The sequence below is a fragment of the Diplotaxodon limnothrissa genome, linkage group LG14 (assembly GCF_057381915.1).
Source record: "Diplotaxodon limnothrissa isolate DT_005_m linkage group LG14, D_limnothrissa_male_GT1.1, whole genome shotgun sequence".
Taxonomy (NCBI): domain Eukaryota; kingdom Metazoa; phylum Chordata; class Actinopteri; order Cichliformes; family Cichlidae; genus Diplotaxodon; species Diplotaxodon limnothrissa.
The window spans coordinates 19862781-19878297 of NC_140609.1; the positions used below are offsets into that span (position 1 = coordinate 19862781).

General features: G+C 38.6%; 1 protein-coding gene across 1 annotated transcript in view; it reads right to left on the reverse strand.

Moving 5' to 3' along the window:
• The window catches only part of pdgfd (platelet derived growth factor d), a 53523-nt gene extending 41421 nt beyond the window's left edge, over nt 1-12102 (reverse strand). Inside the window, exon 1 of the mRNA XM_085370976.1 lies at nt 11840-12102. Coding sequence (XP_085227102.1) covers nt 11840-11957 — 118 coding nt within the window. The 5' untranslated portion in view covers nt 11958-12102. The remainder of the gene's footprint in view (nt 1-11839) is intronic.
• Nucleotides 12103-15517: the final 3415 nt, after the last annotated feature.

Sequence of the window (15517 nt, forward strand, 5' to 3'; positions counted from 1 at the left end):
TCTCATCTTTCTGCAGTGTCACTTCTGACATTTGTCATGTTCTCCCCCTCATTCAAGTTTCAGCAGGCATTGAAAACATCTGAAAGACTTTATACCTTTGTGTAGTTTGAGAAAATAATCTAACCACCATTTACCTACCTTTCACCCTCAAACGTGATCCATAAGCAACCCTTCACACACGATTAATGACTGGAATGCTAAATTCTGCATCATTTTTGCACAGCACCCTGTATGAGTTCTCACTGTACACGATGCTTGAAGTAAATTCTTTTTGCTGCCCACTGTTTTTTTTTGTTTTTTTTGGCCAACTGTATTGTAAAGATTTGTATGAACACAAGTCTGAAAAAAGATAACTTGGTAAGTTGACACAGATTGGTTTAAGAATACAGGATATGTTGAGTTGATTATTGGTCTCAAGGCACTGAGCTCATTAAACCACTGAAGGATGCTTCAGGGTCAGCACAGCAGATATTGAGGAGTGATGGGAATAATTTTTCCCCAAGGATAACCCAGCCCTTAAGAGAAATAGGTGGATAAATGGTAGCAAATAGGCTTTGCAAAGCTTTAGGATAGTAACACATTATTTTTGTACTGTTGCCACCACAGTGGGTTTTATATCAAACAACCAAGATGTGACTGAAATGCAGATTTTCAGCTTTAATTTACTGGGTTTATCAAAAAGGTATTGCATTAGCTGTTTAGTAATTGCAGCCATTTATATACACAGACTTTTCCAGTTCTGAGAAGTAATTGGCCAACTGACCGACAAGTAGTTGGACTGCCAAGTGAGTCCTGCTCTTTCACTATTTCGTCACAACCTAAGAAGATAGAAGATCTGGAGTTCATTCCAAATGTTGAACTTGTAGTTGGTAGCTTTGTTTTCTGCTGAAATTCTAAATTTGAGGTCCAGTGGTAAAATTAGTCCTTTATTAGTCCTAAAAAACAAAATAAACCTATCAGATAAAAAAAAGAAAAAGAAATAGTGTACTGCCCAGCTGAATATAAATACAGCAAATTGCAAACCACTGGTTACACTCAACAACAAGAAGGTCACAAACTCTTTCCATGAAACCAAGATAAAGTTACGAGAACAGAAAAGTATTATGAAGAGAAAGAAACAGCTCCTGATTCAAAACCACAAAACGTTAGCAAGCTACTTGACAACCATCCTATCATTTCAGTGTGTGTGTGTGTGTCAAATATGTTAACATTTTTAAAGTCTGTCACCACCATGTTAGTATTATAAACTATTTTCAATAAATAAATATATTGCATGTGAATGTTGTGCAATTCTACTGATATTGGTATTGACTATTAAATTTCTGCTACTGTGACATCTCTAATGGATAGTATGCAATACAGTACAATTTATGCACTTCATGAAACCATTCTACATAACTCACCATTGTATGGCTGTCTTCACTTTCTTAGTTATAGTACAATAGCTGTAGTCTTTGATTTGGAAATAACTCAGGAAAGATCAAAAACAATTATGTTTTAATTCTTAATCCCATGTATAAAATGACTCATTAAGCAATAAGCAATTTGACCCAACTGTGAGCAGTTTTTAAGACGCAAGTTAACCATTTATGCATTCATGCTAAAAACGTACACCTTATATTACCTAAAATACAATAATTAAACCCTACAGAGCCATAAGGGGAGAGGTCTGTGATGGCAAGGTCAAATTTTGCTTCAAAGCAGCTCAGCAGGAAATCATTTTCACTCGGTTTCAGTTCTTGTTGTGCCAAACTGAGGATGTTGTCATCTTTTGGTTTTATGCATCTATGATCTGCAGCGTGATATAGATCAGCAGCTTTCCAACTCAAGTCCAAATGACTGCCAAATAGCTGCACAACAGACTCTTTTAATTGCACCCTCCATCCCCTCAGAGAGCATGTTTCAAAGTACCACCTTGCACCAAGGGACATCGATGTAATTAACACACCTGCTGCAAGTACAACTACAGTGGCGTTGTTAATTAGAGTTCATTTGTTTGTGTAAATAGGAAGCAGAAGCTGTTCTGACAGGTCGTGGAAGTCAGGCGCCTTAAGCAGGCATTTTATGTTTTTATTTATTCATTTTACTGCATTTAATACTTTGTTCCACGTGTTACTTAATTACTCTGTAAGCTTTGAACATGTAAACTTCACTTTTCCACATGTTATAGACAACATTTGAGCTGAAATGCTGTTTTACAGGTGAGTAGCTTTAGGGAAAATGAAGGGATGTAAATCTAGATCAATAAATAAAACTTTTAGAGCCCAGTAGGTATTATTGGACTCATACCTACACAGATGCAGTCCTCCTCTCTTGTATCTTTAACACACTCATACAAACAGATGAGAAGTTTTCTCATGCATGAACTGTTGACTCACATTAGCTTTGTTTGTGAAGGACTGGAGCAGACTAAATGCCATGAGAGAAGCTCACCATCCAACTAATCTACTACCTTCAAAGTACACACTTCCATTTCTTCACACTATGTTTTCTCCCTATTAATATTCCTCATTCTTATTCATCTGCGTTTCTCTGAGGTTGAGGGGGTGCTGTGAATCTTTGTTCAGAGACTCCCTCCCTCCTCTCTCTCCAAATTTTTGTCTCCTCCTATCCTCTTCTTATCCCTCAATCTCTTGTTTATCTCACATTCACTGCTTATTCAGCACAACCCTCTCCCACTCATACTTCTCCTTTTTGATGCCATGCACTCTATATCACTCTTTTCACACCTCTACAGTCTCTCTCCATATCAATCACTCGGTTTCTGTTGTCTGAAGTTATCCCTCTTACTTTCACAAGCTCTCTCTTTCGTCTGCTTGTCAGCTGTTTTTGTAACACACTGGCAGAATGCAGCATCTCTCGCCACCCTTTTTTGAGCCTTTCCTCTTTGTTTTACCCCAGTCAACCTCTTACCTTCTATATAGTTATACATTTCTACTTGTTTAGCTTCCCGTCTTCCTTGTTTAGCTACCTTCACTTTATCTTATTCAACCTTCATTATCTTCTCTGTCTTTTATTTGAATCTGTTCTTTTGTTTCACCCACTAGTCCAACTGCTTTCTGTTTCTGTGCACCTCCACCTCCTTGCTCTTTCCCTCCTCTGTTATTTGCACCCTGCTATTTGGCAGTCCGATGGCTCAGCTGCCAAGACTGACACTCTACAAGGACTAAACATCTGTCTCCCTTTCTCTCTACCTCGCCCTCTAATTCTCCTCTACTGAGTCCCCAACTCAGCTCATTTTCAAAAGTGCATTGCTGGCTTGTAAATTCAGTTATTACAGCTAAGGAAGACAATGCACATCAACAGAGATAAATGATTCTGCACAACTCATAACAAGCTTGCATTAACAAGTGCCATAGTTGCCAGTTATGGGAACCCTAAGTAATCAAAGTCTATACACAGTATAGACTAGAAAGTATTACAAAATATTCTACCAATACTTTTGAATTATCCCACTTTTGGCATGATCGCACATTAGAGTTTATGTTTTCAGCTCACTTTGGCTGGAGGAACATTAAATATGTCAACTGTTTTCATACATATATCACCTCTTATGGGGGATAAGATAAGGAAAACATCAGAATATAAATATTCAAATGGAAGTGTTGTTACTCAAAATAGCAATCTATTACACATTAATCGTTACTTTCGTAATAGTAATACGGTATATTTTCTGGATTTTTAATTTGTTACACTACTCGTTACATTATATTATGATTACTCCATAAAATGACTTGAAATGCATTGACACATAATTTTGTGGTTCGTTTTTTTTCTTTCCGCCCCACACCTTTGTAAGCACCTTTTAAAGCAAGTAATAACATAGTTGTAACTGTCATTTAATTACTGGATTTAGTAAAGTAATGCATTGTAATGTGTTACAGCCAACACTGCCATATGACAATAATTTAAATTATGTATATTCATTATTTTGGTAATTCCCATGCATCTAGCACTCTCACTTAAACCATCCAGAGCATTTTTTAGTAGTAAGAACACAACTGATCTTCTTTTGTGTGCAACCTTCGAGAAAATGTCTGCAACTGTGTACAGGGATTCCCCAAACACTGTAATATGTTCATGTGCAAGAAAGATAAAGATAAATGATCACATCAGAAAAATAAAGCTAAAATGAAAATGTTTAAGCTTGGCATTGGTACAAATACAAACAAGCTATTTCACTCGACTGAATTAGATTATAAACATGCTCCTAAAACTGTAACATTTACTGCAAAACTTTCCTCATCACCACTTTTTTGTCATCGCGTTTTTCTAAATTGTTACAGTATAATCACATTTCTGCAAGACGATGCGGTCACGGTTAATTTTTTTTTAAATCATGAATTTACAGTTCTTGGGTTCTCACATTGCTGTGGTTAATGGAGCGTATTAGATCCTGTCATTGCTTCTTTTCTTTCTTTCTGTAAACTCCTGTAAACTTTGGATAATATTGGGGAATTCATTGTTCTTATTTAGACATTAGTATTTTAGAGAAGGGGTGAAAGGATTTCTTTTTTTTTGTTGCATCATGCAAGTTTTAATCAAATACTGAGATATCAGGTAATCTGCTGGTGTTTGGCACTGTTCTTGATCTTGACCCCCCTCCCTCGTCAGAAATAGCTTATCTTTCCCTCCTCTATCAGTTCTGCTTACCTTCATCTTCTCTGTCCATTTGGCTTGCAATTGGTTTCACTATATATCTTTGGAAGCTGACGAGGCAGAAAAGTAGAAGGACAGGTCTTTTAACTTGGCATATCTCTCTCTACACACCTTTTCCCCGTTCTCCTCCTCTGTGCCCTCTAAGCTTCCTTTAAAACTACCACTTCTCTCCCACTGCCCTTGCTTCCTCCTCCTAAAATATGAGCACCATATCATACGTGACTCTACACCTAGACCCACTCAATTTTCAAGCCATCATTTCACCCTTTGCCTCTTTCTCTCCCTTACTCTCTCTCTCTCGCCACACAAACAGCACACACTCCTCTCCCACTACACTGTCCAAGTGGTCACCGCCCTATTTTCTTTTCTGTGCAGGGGAGGAAAAGACCGTCTGCCAAACATTTAGAGGTGGGGTAACTTTGGCTCATGCAAAGTGTGTGGCAAAGCATGCGTGTGTGTGTATGTGCGTGATGAAAAGTGTTTATTGGGGGATTCCCTTGAAAGGGAGATCCTGTAATTGTGTTTGATTCAGCCTGGGTGGGCGGGTGGGGAGTAGCTTCATGTTGGGTGTCCGAAATGTGACTCATGAATTCCAAATAACCTCAGTCATAATCCTCCCTGCTGTCACCCCTGTGTTTAATATAGTCCCAGAAAAACATTTGGAACCCATTTACATCCTGTCATTATTCAGTTTCGCCAGGCTTGTGTGATATCACAAGTCGGTGTGACATTGTGATGTAACACACAAAACAGAATCACTGAATTTTGGTTCCATCACTATCCTGATGAAGCATATGTCTAAATTCAACAAGGGAAATCTTTCACATCTCTATCTTCATCTTCACCACCACCAGCATCTAGACTCCTATCCTACTTCCTATCCTATTCCTGATCTGAGTCTAATTGCCAAATAGCTTTTTTAGACATGATTTTGATTTGAGAAGATATTAATGTAAAGTTCCACAATAGCTAGTAAATGAACACTAGAGAGGATATATTTTCACAAGTGATGCTTAAGAAGGTCAAGTATGTACAAACTTTGCATCTCAACTTTTAAGCCAACACGAGTAAAAAGAAGCCGAAAGTGGTCTAGGAAATGGAAAATGGAATACACAGTTCCATAAGAATGTGAACATTTGGAAAAGCTCCAAGACATCTACCAACGGATACAGAGGTGAAATTGTTTAGTCAAACATGAATCTCTACTTTGAACTGTTCTTCACAGGGTTTCCACGAGTGTATTACAAGTCCAGCGGTGCACCAATCCACAAGACTGTTTTGATGGGAGTGTGATTGTGCCTCTGTGTGTCTGTGCTGTGTGTCCCTGGCCACACTGAGCACTCATACACACTGAGGGCCCGCAGGACATCACAGTTATTGATAATGCAAACAGGTGAGGACATTATCTGTACCAATATCTAAATGAATTGCTGTGGAGCTTGTGGCTTTTTGCTTTTTTCTCATAATCTATGCCCTTTTTTCAGTATACAAAGGTAAATAAAGGTCTATCAAGTGCATCCATAGTGTCTGATAGAATACATTTGACTAAATGTGTTATCCTTGTGCAGGTGTCTCTGTTTTGTCTTAGTATGCCTGTCTGTGACACTGTTTGTCACATTGTATTTGCCAACAGAGCCAACGGGGTGAAATAGCTTTTGATTAAAAACAGCTGAAACAGATGGGTGAAGGCTGAGAGATAGAGACAGACATGAGAAAGAGAGAGATTGAAAGAGGAGGATCTGCAGAGATGAAGTGATATGTAGCGAGGCGCAGACTGATAAGACGGCACTGAGAGGACGGCAAAGATAAGAATTATTGGAAGAAAGAGAAGGATTCAGAAGGATATGCCACGACTCTTCATAAAAAAAAAATATTGTGCTCAATACAAGATGCGTAATTTCTAATCTCTGTCCGCCAAAGTGACCCGTTGCACTCCATGACTAAATGATGGTTTTATGACAAAAACAGAGAAACCTGTATGTCTAACCTGTTGCTAGTAGAGAGCTGGTTATCACTGCAATTATGGTTACTCTCTATTTTTCATACTCCAAGTATAATAACTCTGTATGTGGTGCATGTTAGCGTTCGTGCTAATGGCTCAAACATAGTTGTGCTTTGGCCCTACACAGAGCCTACGCACAACTTTGCAAATCATCCACATGTTACAACTGTTTAGTGTCACCAGGGGGCAGTGTTACAAACAACCAATCTGTGGGCAAGTCACACTTCTGTTGTTGTTAGTCTTTCAATTGGCTGCATGTATAACATACAAAGAGCTAAAGTGACTGTTAAAAACAAGGAAAAGTGTCCATCATAGCCTCTGCCTGTGCTTTTCAGGCCCTTTTTGTCTCCTTTGAGGATTACATGCAAGCAAAAGGGACAAGAGTGTACAAATGCAGTATAATACAAGCCCCCTGAATATGTAATATGCTATCATATTAAGCTTCAAAGTGTAACTTTAATCCTGAAGCAAACAGTTAAAAAGAAGATATCAGTGCTCTTATATCGCTAGAGAATTTCACTTTACCGCATTCTCTCAAAGTCACATATTGTCTGCCTTAGACTTCAGTATGCTAAGTAGCTAAACACACCATGGTACATTTAGATTAGCCCAGCTGCACTAATAAATGTAATATTACAAGGAGAAATCTTAATATAATATATATGGAGTAAATAACTTAAAATTACCATTTTGACATTTTCATTACAGCTGACGTCAGCAGTTTTATTTTACGCGGAAAATAAATTTTAGGCTATGATATGAGGAGTCTCACAAGGATTGTTGATGGTGTATTAAAAAGATTAATATTTCACCAAATGTCCCTCTCATTTTTTCTGTTTTTCCACATATACACAACATATCTACACACACACACACACCATGTACACATGATTTAGACGACCTGCTGAAGTTAAAATCAACCATCTCTAAGGTTTACAGAGAAACATCTGAAAAAGAAAGAATATCCAGTGAGCAGCGGTTCTCTAGGAGTAAACACCATGTTGATGTCTGAGGAGAAAAACCCGGCTGCTTTGAACTCATAGGAAGGCAACAGTTACTTAGATAGCCACTCATTGGAATCAATATATGCAGAAGAGCATAAGGACTACAGCCGATAAACTACAGCAACTTAAGACCACAGAGGGTGCCACTCCTGTCAGCTACAACTGGAAAATGAGGCTCCAATTTGCATGGGCTCACTAAATAATGGGATAATAAGATATTGAAAAAATTATGAATCTCAATTCAGACGACGGGTTCAGCAATTGACATAAACAACATGAAAGCATGAATCCATCCTGCCTTCAATCAATGGTGTAACGGTGTGGAGGATATTTTCTTGGCACGCTTAGGGGACTTTGCTCAGTACCAGCTGAGTAACACCGTACCTGGGTACTGCTGCTGACCCTGTCCATCCATTTATGACCACAGTGTATCTATTCTGCAGGTTAACGCACCATATGAATCAGCCTAAATAATCTCAAATTGGTTTCTTGAATGTGACAATAAGTTCACTGTACTCAAACAACCTCCACAGTCACTAGATCTCAATCCAATAGAGCACCTTTGGCATGTGGTGGAACAGGAGGGGATCATCATGGATCTGCAGGCAACAAATCGTGTGATGCTGTCACGTCAACATTGACTAAAATCTCTGACGGATGCTTCCAATACATTGTTGAATCTATGCCATTCTATCATGTGCAATTCTATGTGATGTCGGATGGGCTTTGCATCCATCTGCTGCATTCTCAATACCTAAGGATATCATTTCTCTGAGATGAATACTGAGAGGCGAAGTATTCATCAGAGACTGGCGCCACCAGGCCCTCTGACCACCAGTAGGGAACGGGTGAAGTGTCTTGCCCAAGGACACAACGACCGAGACTGTCCAAGCCGGGGCTCGAACTGGCAACCTTCCGATTACAAGACAAACGGCCAACTCTTGAGCCACGATCGCCCCTAGTTAAGTTATACCTCTGTTAAAAACCAGAGCAGAGCAGTCACCTTTACCATCAGTTGCTCAACATTTCGCTGTATTATTAGTCCTGCATATTAACAAGTTGTTGTAAATTGTTATTATAATAATAAATATCTTGAGCAATAGTAGAGCGGTTCACAGAATATAAGCAGTATGGGAAATAGTTGAACATCTGTGATATTTTATGATGTTTTCGATGGTAGTAGCCGAGTCTGTGTATATGTTTGTGCTTGTGTATTAGTTTTTATTGTATTTGGGACATCTGGTCTTTTCAGTGGAGATGACAAATTCCTCTGAGCAGAAAGGCCAAATAGTGTTTATTTTGTTGTATGTGTTTACATGTGTATTTTTGTGTTTCCTTCTCTACAAAAATACGCCGTCTCCCTGGCTAACCCCCCCCCCATCTCCACACCACCCAAACCCCTTTAAAGCACACGTAGACTCACTTCAATAGCAGGCAAAAAGAATGAGAAAAATGCTGAACAAACACGGGAGGAAAATAAAACAAAACCTTGGCGGGAATTCCTTGAAATGAGCTAAGACATTCTGTCAGAACATTTACACACAAATACGCACATATGAGCACATTCGCAATGGTTAATGGATGAAAGAAAGCTGTGGAGGCCCTATCAGCTTTAGGTTGGAAACAACTCTAATCAGCTACAGTCAATCAAATAACAGAACTAAGCTCTCATATTCCACATAAGCTGGTTGTTTTGGCAAAAACTAGACACAAACACACAAGTAAAGATAACTTTGTAGCAGTGTATTATTTTAAGACTCTGCAATGGATTAAAGAGCTGTTGAATCTAAACATCTTGCAATCAGGCTGACTGGACAGCAGCTTCGGTTCCACGTGACTCGACTTCACTTTGATCATATCGGTCTGATTTGGTATTATTAGAAAATATGGATGGTTTGACAACTGTGTCAAGAGGCTCTCTTATCGAATGGCTGACCTCATCTCATTGAGTGTGAGTGTGTAAAAAAAGTTAGACTGATAAGACGCTGTTGTTTTAGTGACTAAGGAGTTTGGATTACAATACATGGGAAACAATGAGACTCTAGTATAACAGCTATTTTTTAAATGTTAGAGTAAAACCAGTTTGTGGGAGAAAAAAACAATTTACCAATTTATGAATAATCTCGCATGCATGTGTTGTATGTGTTGACTTGTGGGACTGATTTTTAAGCTTCAAACTTTTTATCCTGACTTTGTTCATTTAATAGTTGTAACAATACAAAGCTGTTGCAAAAAGTATATAGGGACCTCTAAAGCAGCGCTGGATTTGCTTCATTAACCCATTTTAAAGCAGATATAAGTGAGAAAAATCTTTTATTGTAAACATGATATGCTGGTATCATAATTTCTGTGTTTGAAACTTGAGGTATTGCAGCAAACCTCCCTGGACAAGGATTAAAGCTGAAAAGTTCCCCAAGACCATTCAATGGTTAGCTATGTTATTGTCAAAAAATTTCAAGAAGGACAAGAGCATAAATAACAGTATAATGTACAATGATGTCTGGAGTTCGACTGATGTAGGAACTTTAAGACTGATACTGTTACCAGTCGTTTGTGACTTAAAAATCCAATGTAATGGATGATGTTGTTTTTCTTTTCAACAGATGAAAAGGATTTCCGTAACAGTTTGTATGTGAATTTATTCATATGTTCTTACAGAGATAATATGACAGTGCATTTTAAAAATAATCTTGTTTTAATGTCACCACAAGGCTCTACTTAACTCATATCAGCTCGTTCTTGTGTTTGTGGTGTTTCAACAAATATGCTGACGCTGATAGTACGTTTGGAGGGTGTTCCTCCTGTTTCTTTATTTTTTTAATTTTCATTTATCAGCTGTTATAAATGCTTGTTAGAAAATAACTGTAAATATATTATTAGAGGTCATGAAGGTCAAAGACTATTATTAAATACTGTGTCTGGAATACTAAAAGAGTAGAACAACTGTGTTTACAATTGCAGTCTGAGACAGACTTCAGTAACATAAAACTTGAAAACAATAGCAACAATAGCAACCACCAAGGGAGATTTTCTACAGAGCTGTAAAAAGAAAAACAAAAGTTGGAACACGTATTAAAAACACAGATTTTAACAGTATTGTGAAAACTTACTCCAGTGTTAACGCTGCCTTCTTCTGATCTTTGCAGCTAATACCGTTTCTTTTCCTGTTCTGTGAGGGAACAAACACTTTTCATCCTGCTGCTATTTTGAACCTCGCCCAAAAAGATCTGATGCAGCTGCTGTCTTTTTAAAGCACCAACTTTTAATCTGCACCATTTCTTCCATCACTTTTCTATTCCGTCTGCTTGTCCTCATAATGCTGCTACAGCTCTGCAATGGCTATGGCTATTGTGATGTTTGCCGTAAATACATGCATTTATCTAACGGGGTACAATGAAACGTCCTTCGGGTGGATGTTACACTGTTGGATTCAAATGATAAAACTCAAATACTGACCGTTTTGTTGACAGGTTTGGTTGAGATGATTCATAAAATTGGAAATGATGAAAAAAGCTAACAACAACAACAACAACAACAACAACAATAATAATAATAAACTAAAGATAGTTTAAGACGTGTCTAATAGGGTTTTATTGTGTCAGACTTTCATTCATGGCTGAGCTCCCCATGCAACCTTGTGTTTTCTACACTCACACAGGAGAGAGTTTAGTCAAACAGGCCTCAGGGGCAGCTATCCAGGTCAGAACCTAATACAGAGGTATTTTCATGCTTTCCAGCCAAAAGCAACGCTGCAGCTGTTTGGGTGTGCGCGCGTGGTACTCAGCGCTACTTCACCACGACTTTGCCCTCAGGCACGAGCGCAAAGTAAGCATGGCACACATCCAGAAATTTATACAGCCACGAGACTCTGAGAATCTGAAGACCTTATCTTAAATTATGTAGAGATGCATGATAATTATGCTACAAAAGGTGTTTAACACCCAGTGGGACAAAGTGATGCCCGTTCTTTATTTCATTTTCAAAAATTTCAATTGTTATTCAACGGAATTTATGCGCTTCCTGTTTCTCCATCGCTCATTTTTAGATCACTTAACTTTCACCACCAAGTCAGTCGTTTGCACACAAATCCACGTACACACTGTGCACCACAAAACATGTTATTACAGCTACATCGATATTAAAGCTAAAGAAAGTTTAAAAAAGGTGATCTCACCGTCTCTTCTGTTGTTGCCCCTCATCACTTTGGTCGTAGAGACCTGAGCCCTCACGACTCCTGTTAAAGTTCCCAAAATTAGAACCGTCCACATGTGGAAAAACACTGGTCCTCTCATGTTGCTGAGAATGATGCTAGGTTAAAAAAACGACAGCGGTAAAAATGAGTAAATGTCCTCTTCGTCTTCTAGTGGCTTAAGCGAAAAATGATGTACTTCAAAAGTTATCTAAAGCTTTCCATTAACGTTTGCAATAACTGCGAGCTTTGAGTAGCTCTCTCCTTTACCCGTAAATTGGAATCACTTGTTGATTCCAACGCTTGAAGTCTGACGCACTCTATGCCCCGTCTTGTTCCAAAGTGCCAAAAAATATGGAAGTCTTTGCTTTCTTTAAAAAGTTATGCGCGCACAGGCGTACCAAGTGCAAAACTCTGAAATAGCTCAGCGCAGGTGGAGGGTAATATAGCCACGCTCACGGTCAGACTGTAGACTGTAGGCGCCGGACGTCTTATCTCTGTGGAACAACTAAAAAAAAATCTATTCTGCCACTGAGAAATATCCCGCATAGTTTTCCAGTTTCTAATGCATCTGCACTTTTAAAGTTGGGGCGTCAAACTTTGCCAAATGAGTGGCGCGTGCGCACCGTGTGTGAGCGTCCAGCTTGCTGTGGGTGTGCGGGTGAGATGCTTGGGTGTAAAGTTATACAGGATAATTCAAAAAAAAAAAAAAGAAAAAGAAAAAGAAAGAAAGAAAACCTTTCAAAAGAAACATCGATAAAATGTATGTAAAGTTTTCTTCGTATCTATTCTTTCTATTGATCCATCTTTTGCTTTCTGATTATTGTAATTAAGTACCTGATTGTTAAAACACACTTTGGAAAATGGAATGAGGAAATGAGCAAACGCAAATTTTTTCTTTAATTTTTATTTTTTTTAGAAAATCCAGAGGAAATGGGGGGTGTCACCAGTTACATGAAAGGAAACGTGTCATGAACTTGTCCAGGACTTACTGGGAAATTTACTTTCCTCAGGTCTTAAATGTTGAATCATGCTGACGAAATATGAGATACAAGTAAATCCAGGGGATGAGATCTGTTACACAAGTTTTAACCAAGCAGTCACAGTAAGTCACAGCATTGTGCAATGCATGCATGATCATCTGGGTAAGGAAAGCTGGACCTGAGCATCTATGTTGTGTTTTTCAGTGTGAGAAACGTTTCATCACTTGGCAGTGACAACATCACTTTGCTCTGCCTGAGCGATGTTAATGTCATATATTTTCTGTAATTCAAAATGAGGTGTTGCGACCCATCTAAGATAACACAGCACATGTGATAAATCTGGAAATGAACTGTTTGGAATCACTCCCTAACAGTGATCTAACCACCACCGTAAAATATCATATGAGTGTGTTTCTGACTTGACTAATTGCGAATCACTGTTGTTTTTATCACTTTTTCCCTGGTCACACAAATACTGTTAGCATGTCTTGTTTGCTTTCATTTCTTTTGCACCATGTTCATGTGCATAGTCACAAAAATTATCAGAGTTATTTAGACTTTATAAGATGAACTTGCCAACTTCGGGTTTCTGCTGAGTCAGCAGAAAGCCTACCCATTACTGAGCAATTGGCTAATGACTAATGCAGCACCTCTAAAACTTGAAACCACTTAGGGAATTATATAGGTTATTAATAGGGAGAGAAATTTAATTAAAATTAAAAGCTATTAGACTACCCTGCTGAGCTTCAAAGGCATATGCACCACGGGAGTGAATTTGTAAGTACTGTATACATAGAGATCGGTTGTTGTCATACACAATGTGTATGGACACGCACACATGCGCACAGAGACATGAAATCTTCTTATGGTATTAAAACTTTAACCTGCCAAGAATGTAATAACATGGTAGCAATATTTGGATCTTAAGTGAACATAAGTTGCTCATATGTAAAAACATAGACAGCTGAGACCAACTAGCCATGTTGATGCAACTGAATTACCATGAATTTTAAAATAATGATAATCTGTGTCATTAGTTTCTATCTAGACTACAAACATAGATTAAAATGCAGTTACATTAGCAGGTATTGTCTTTTCACTTGTGTTTCATGCCTGTGTTAAGTGTCAGCCTAAGTAAATTTTTTTTTTTTGCTAAAGCAAGCATGCATTGTATGGATGTGCTGTAGAACTAATGTCTCTTGTGTGTCTTTGTTTATGGGTGCAGTGGGCTATCCGCTTAATCTGTTGATTTAATCTTAAACACTGACAGGCCTGTTGAAACTTTGGAAGCTACTTGGAGCAAAGCTCTGCATAGTTCTGAGCCTGGTGAAGCAACACTTCGGCCTTAAAGTCTGAATATTCCAAACAATGATTTTAGCTTAACATTCACTCGATGGTCCACAGTGAATGTTGATTTCACCCTTGGTTTACCAGGATGTCTTCAGTGGTAGCAAAATGAAACTGGGCTCAGGAATGAATGACTTATGAATGAATGATTATAACCCATTGAACGCCACTGTTTTGTTACTGGTCCAAGAGAGGTGATCCACTATTAGCCTTCTGAAAATTTTAGATATATTTAGGAATACTATAGTTAGTAATATTTGCATGTTAGAGCCTCTATTTTTAAGTTTATCATTTTAAACATTTCTATCTTATTAATTTTCTGTTAAATAAATATTTTCAAAAACAAAATCACATGTGAACCAAAATATTTTTAAGGGTAGACTTCTCCCACAGTTCCTCTGCAGATTAAGGCTGCGCTTCTGTCTCATCATGTAATCCCAGATTGGGGCTTGGCTTGATGTATATAATGGGGTCATGCCGGGGCCAAATGTCTATTGCAGTTCTTTGTGAATGTGGGTAGATGATTGTGATTGGTGGCAGAATGGAGGAACTGCACAGATAGATAGATAGATAGATAGATAGATAGATAGATAGATAGATAGATAGATAGATAGATGGTAAATGGCCTGTATTTGTATAGCGCTTTTCTAGTCCCTAAGGACTAGACTGTTGTCATTCCTTTAACCTCCTAGGATCTGGTGTCCACATATGTGGACATCACATTTTGGGTTATTTAGACCAAAATACTCAATGTTGCTCTACAAGTGCCTGATATCCACTTACGAGGACATTATACTGCTACTGTTCTATCAAAATTTGAAATGAATATCCTCATATGTGGCTCTGATTTTTCATAAAAACAAAAATAAGGTAAAAAAAAAAATCTGGCAATTCTTTGTTTTTACATTCATCGGGCCCCAATATGCCCAAATATCAAAGAGAAATTAAAAATGCATGCTGTGGAAGAGTTCAGGTCTTAGGAGGTTAAACAACCAGTCATCCACCCATTGGTGATGGCAGCTACAGCCACCCTGGGGTGCACTGACAGAGGCGAGGCTGCCGGACACTAGCGCCACCGGGCCCTCTGACCACCACCAGTAGGCAACACGTGAAGTGTCTTGCCCAAGGACACAACGACCGAGACTGTTCAAGACGGGGCTCGAACCGGCAACCTTCCGATTACAATGCGAACTCCCAACTCTTGAGCCACAATTGCCCCTAGATAGATAGGTGTGTGTGTGTGTGTGTGTGTGTGTATCAGCTGCGTGCTCTAATGCTGCACCCACTGTGGTGTAATGACGATGCTGTTTTCAGCTACCCTGGTAATCCTGCA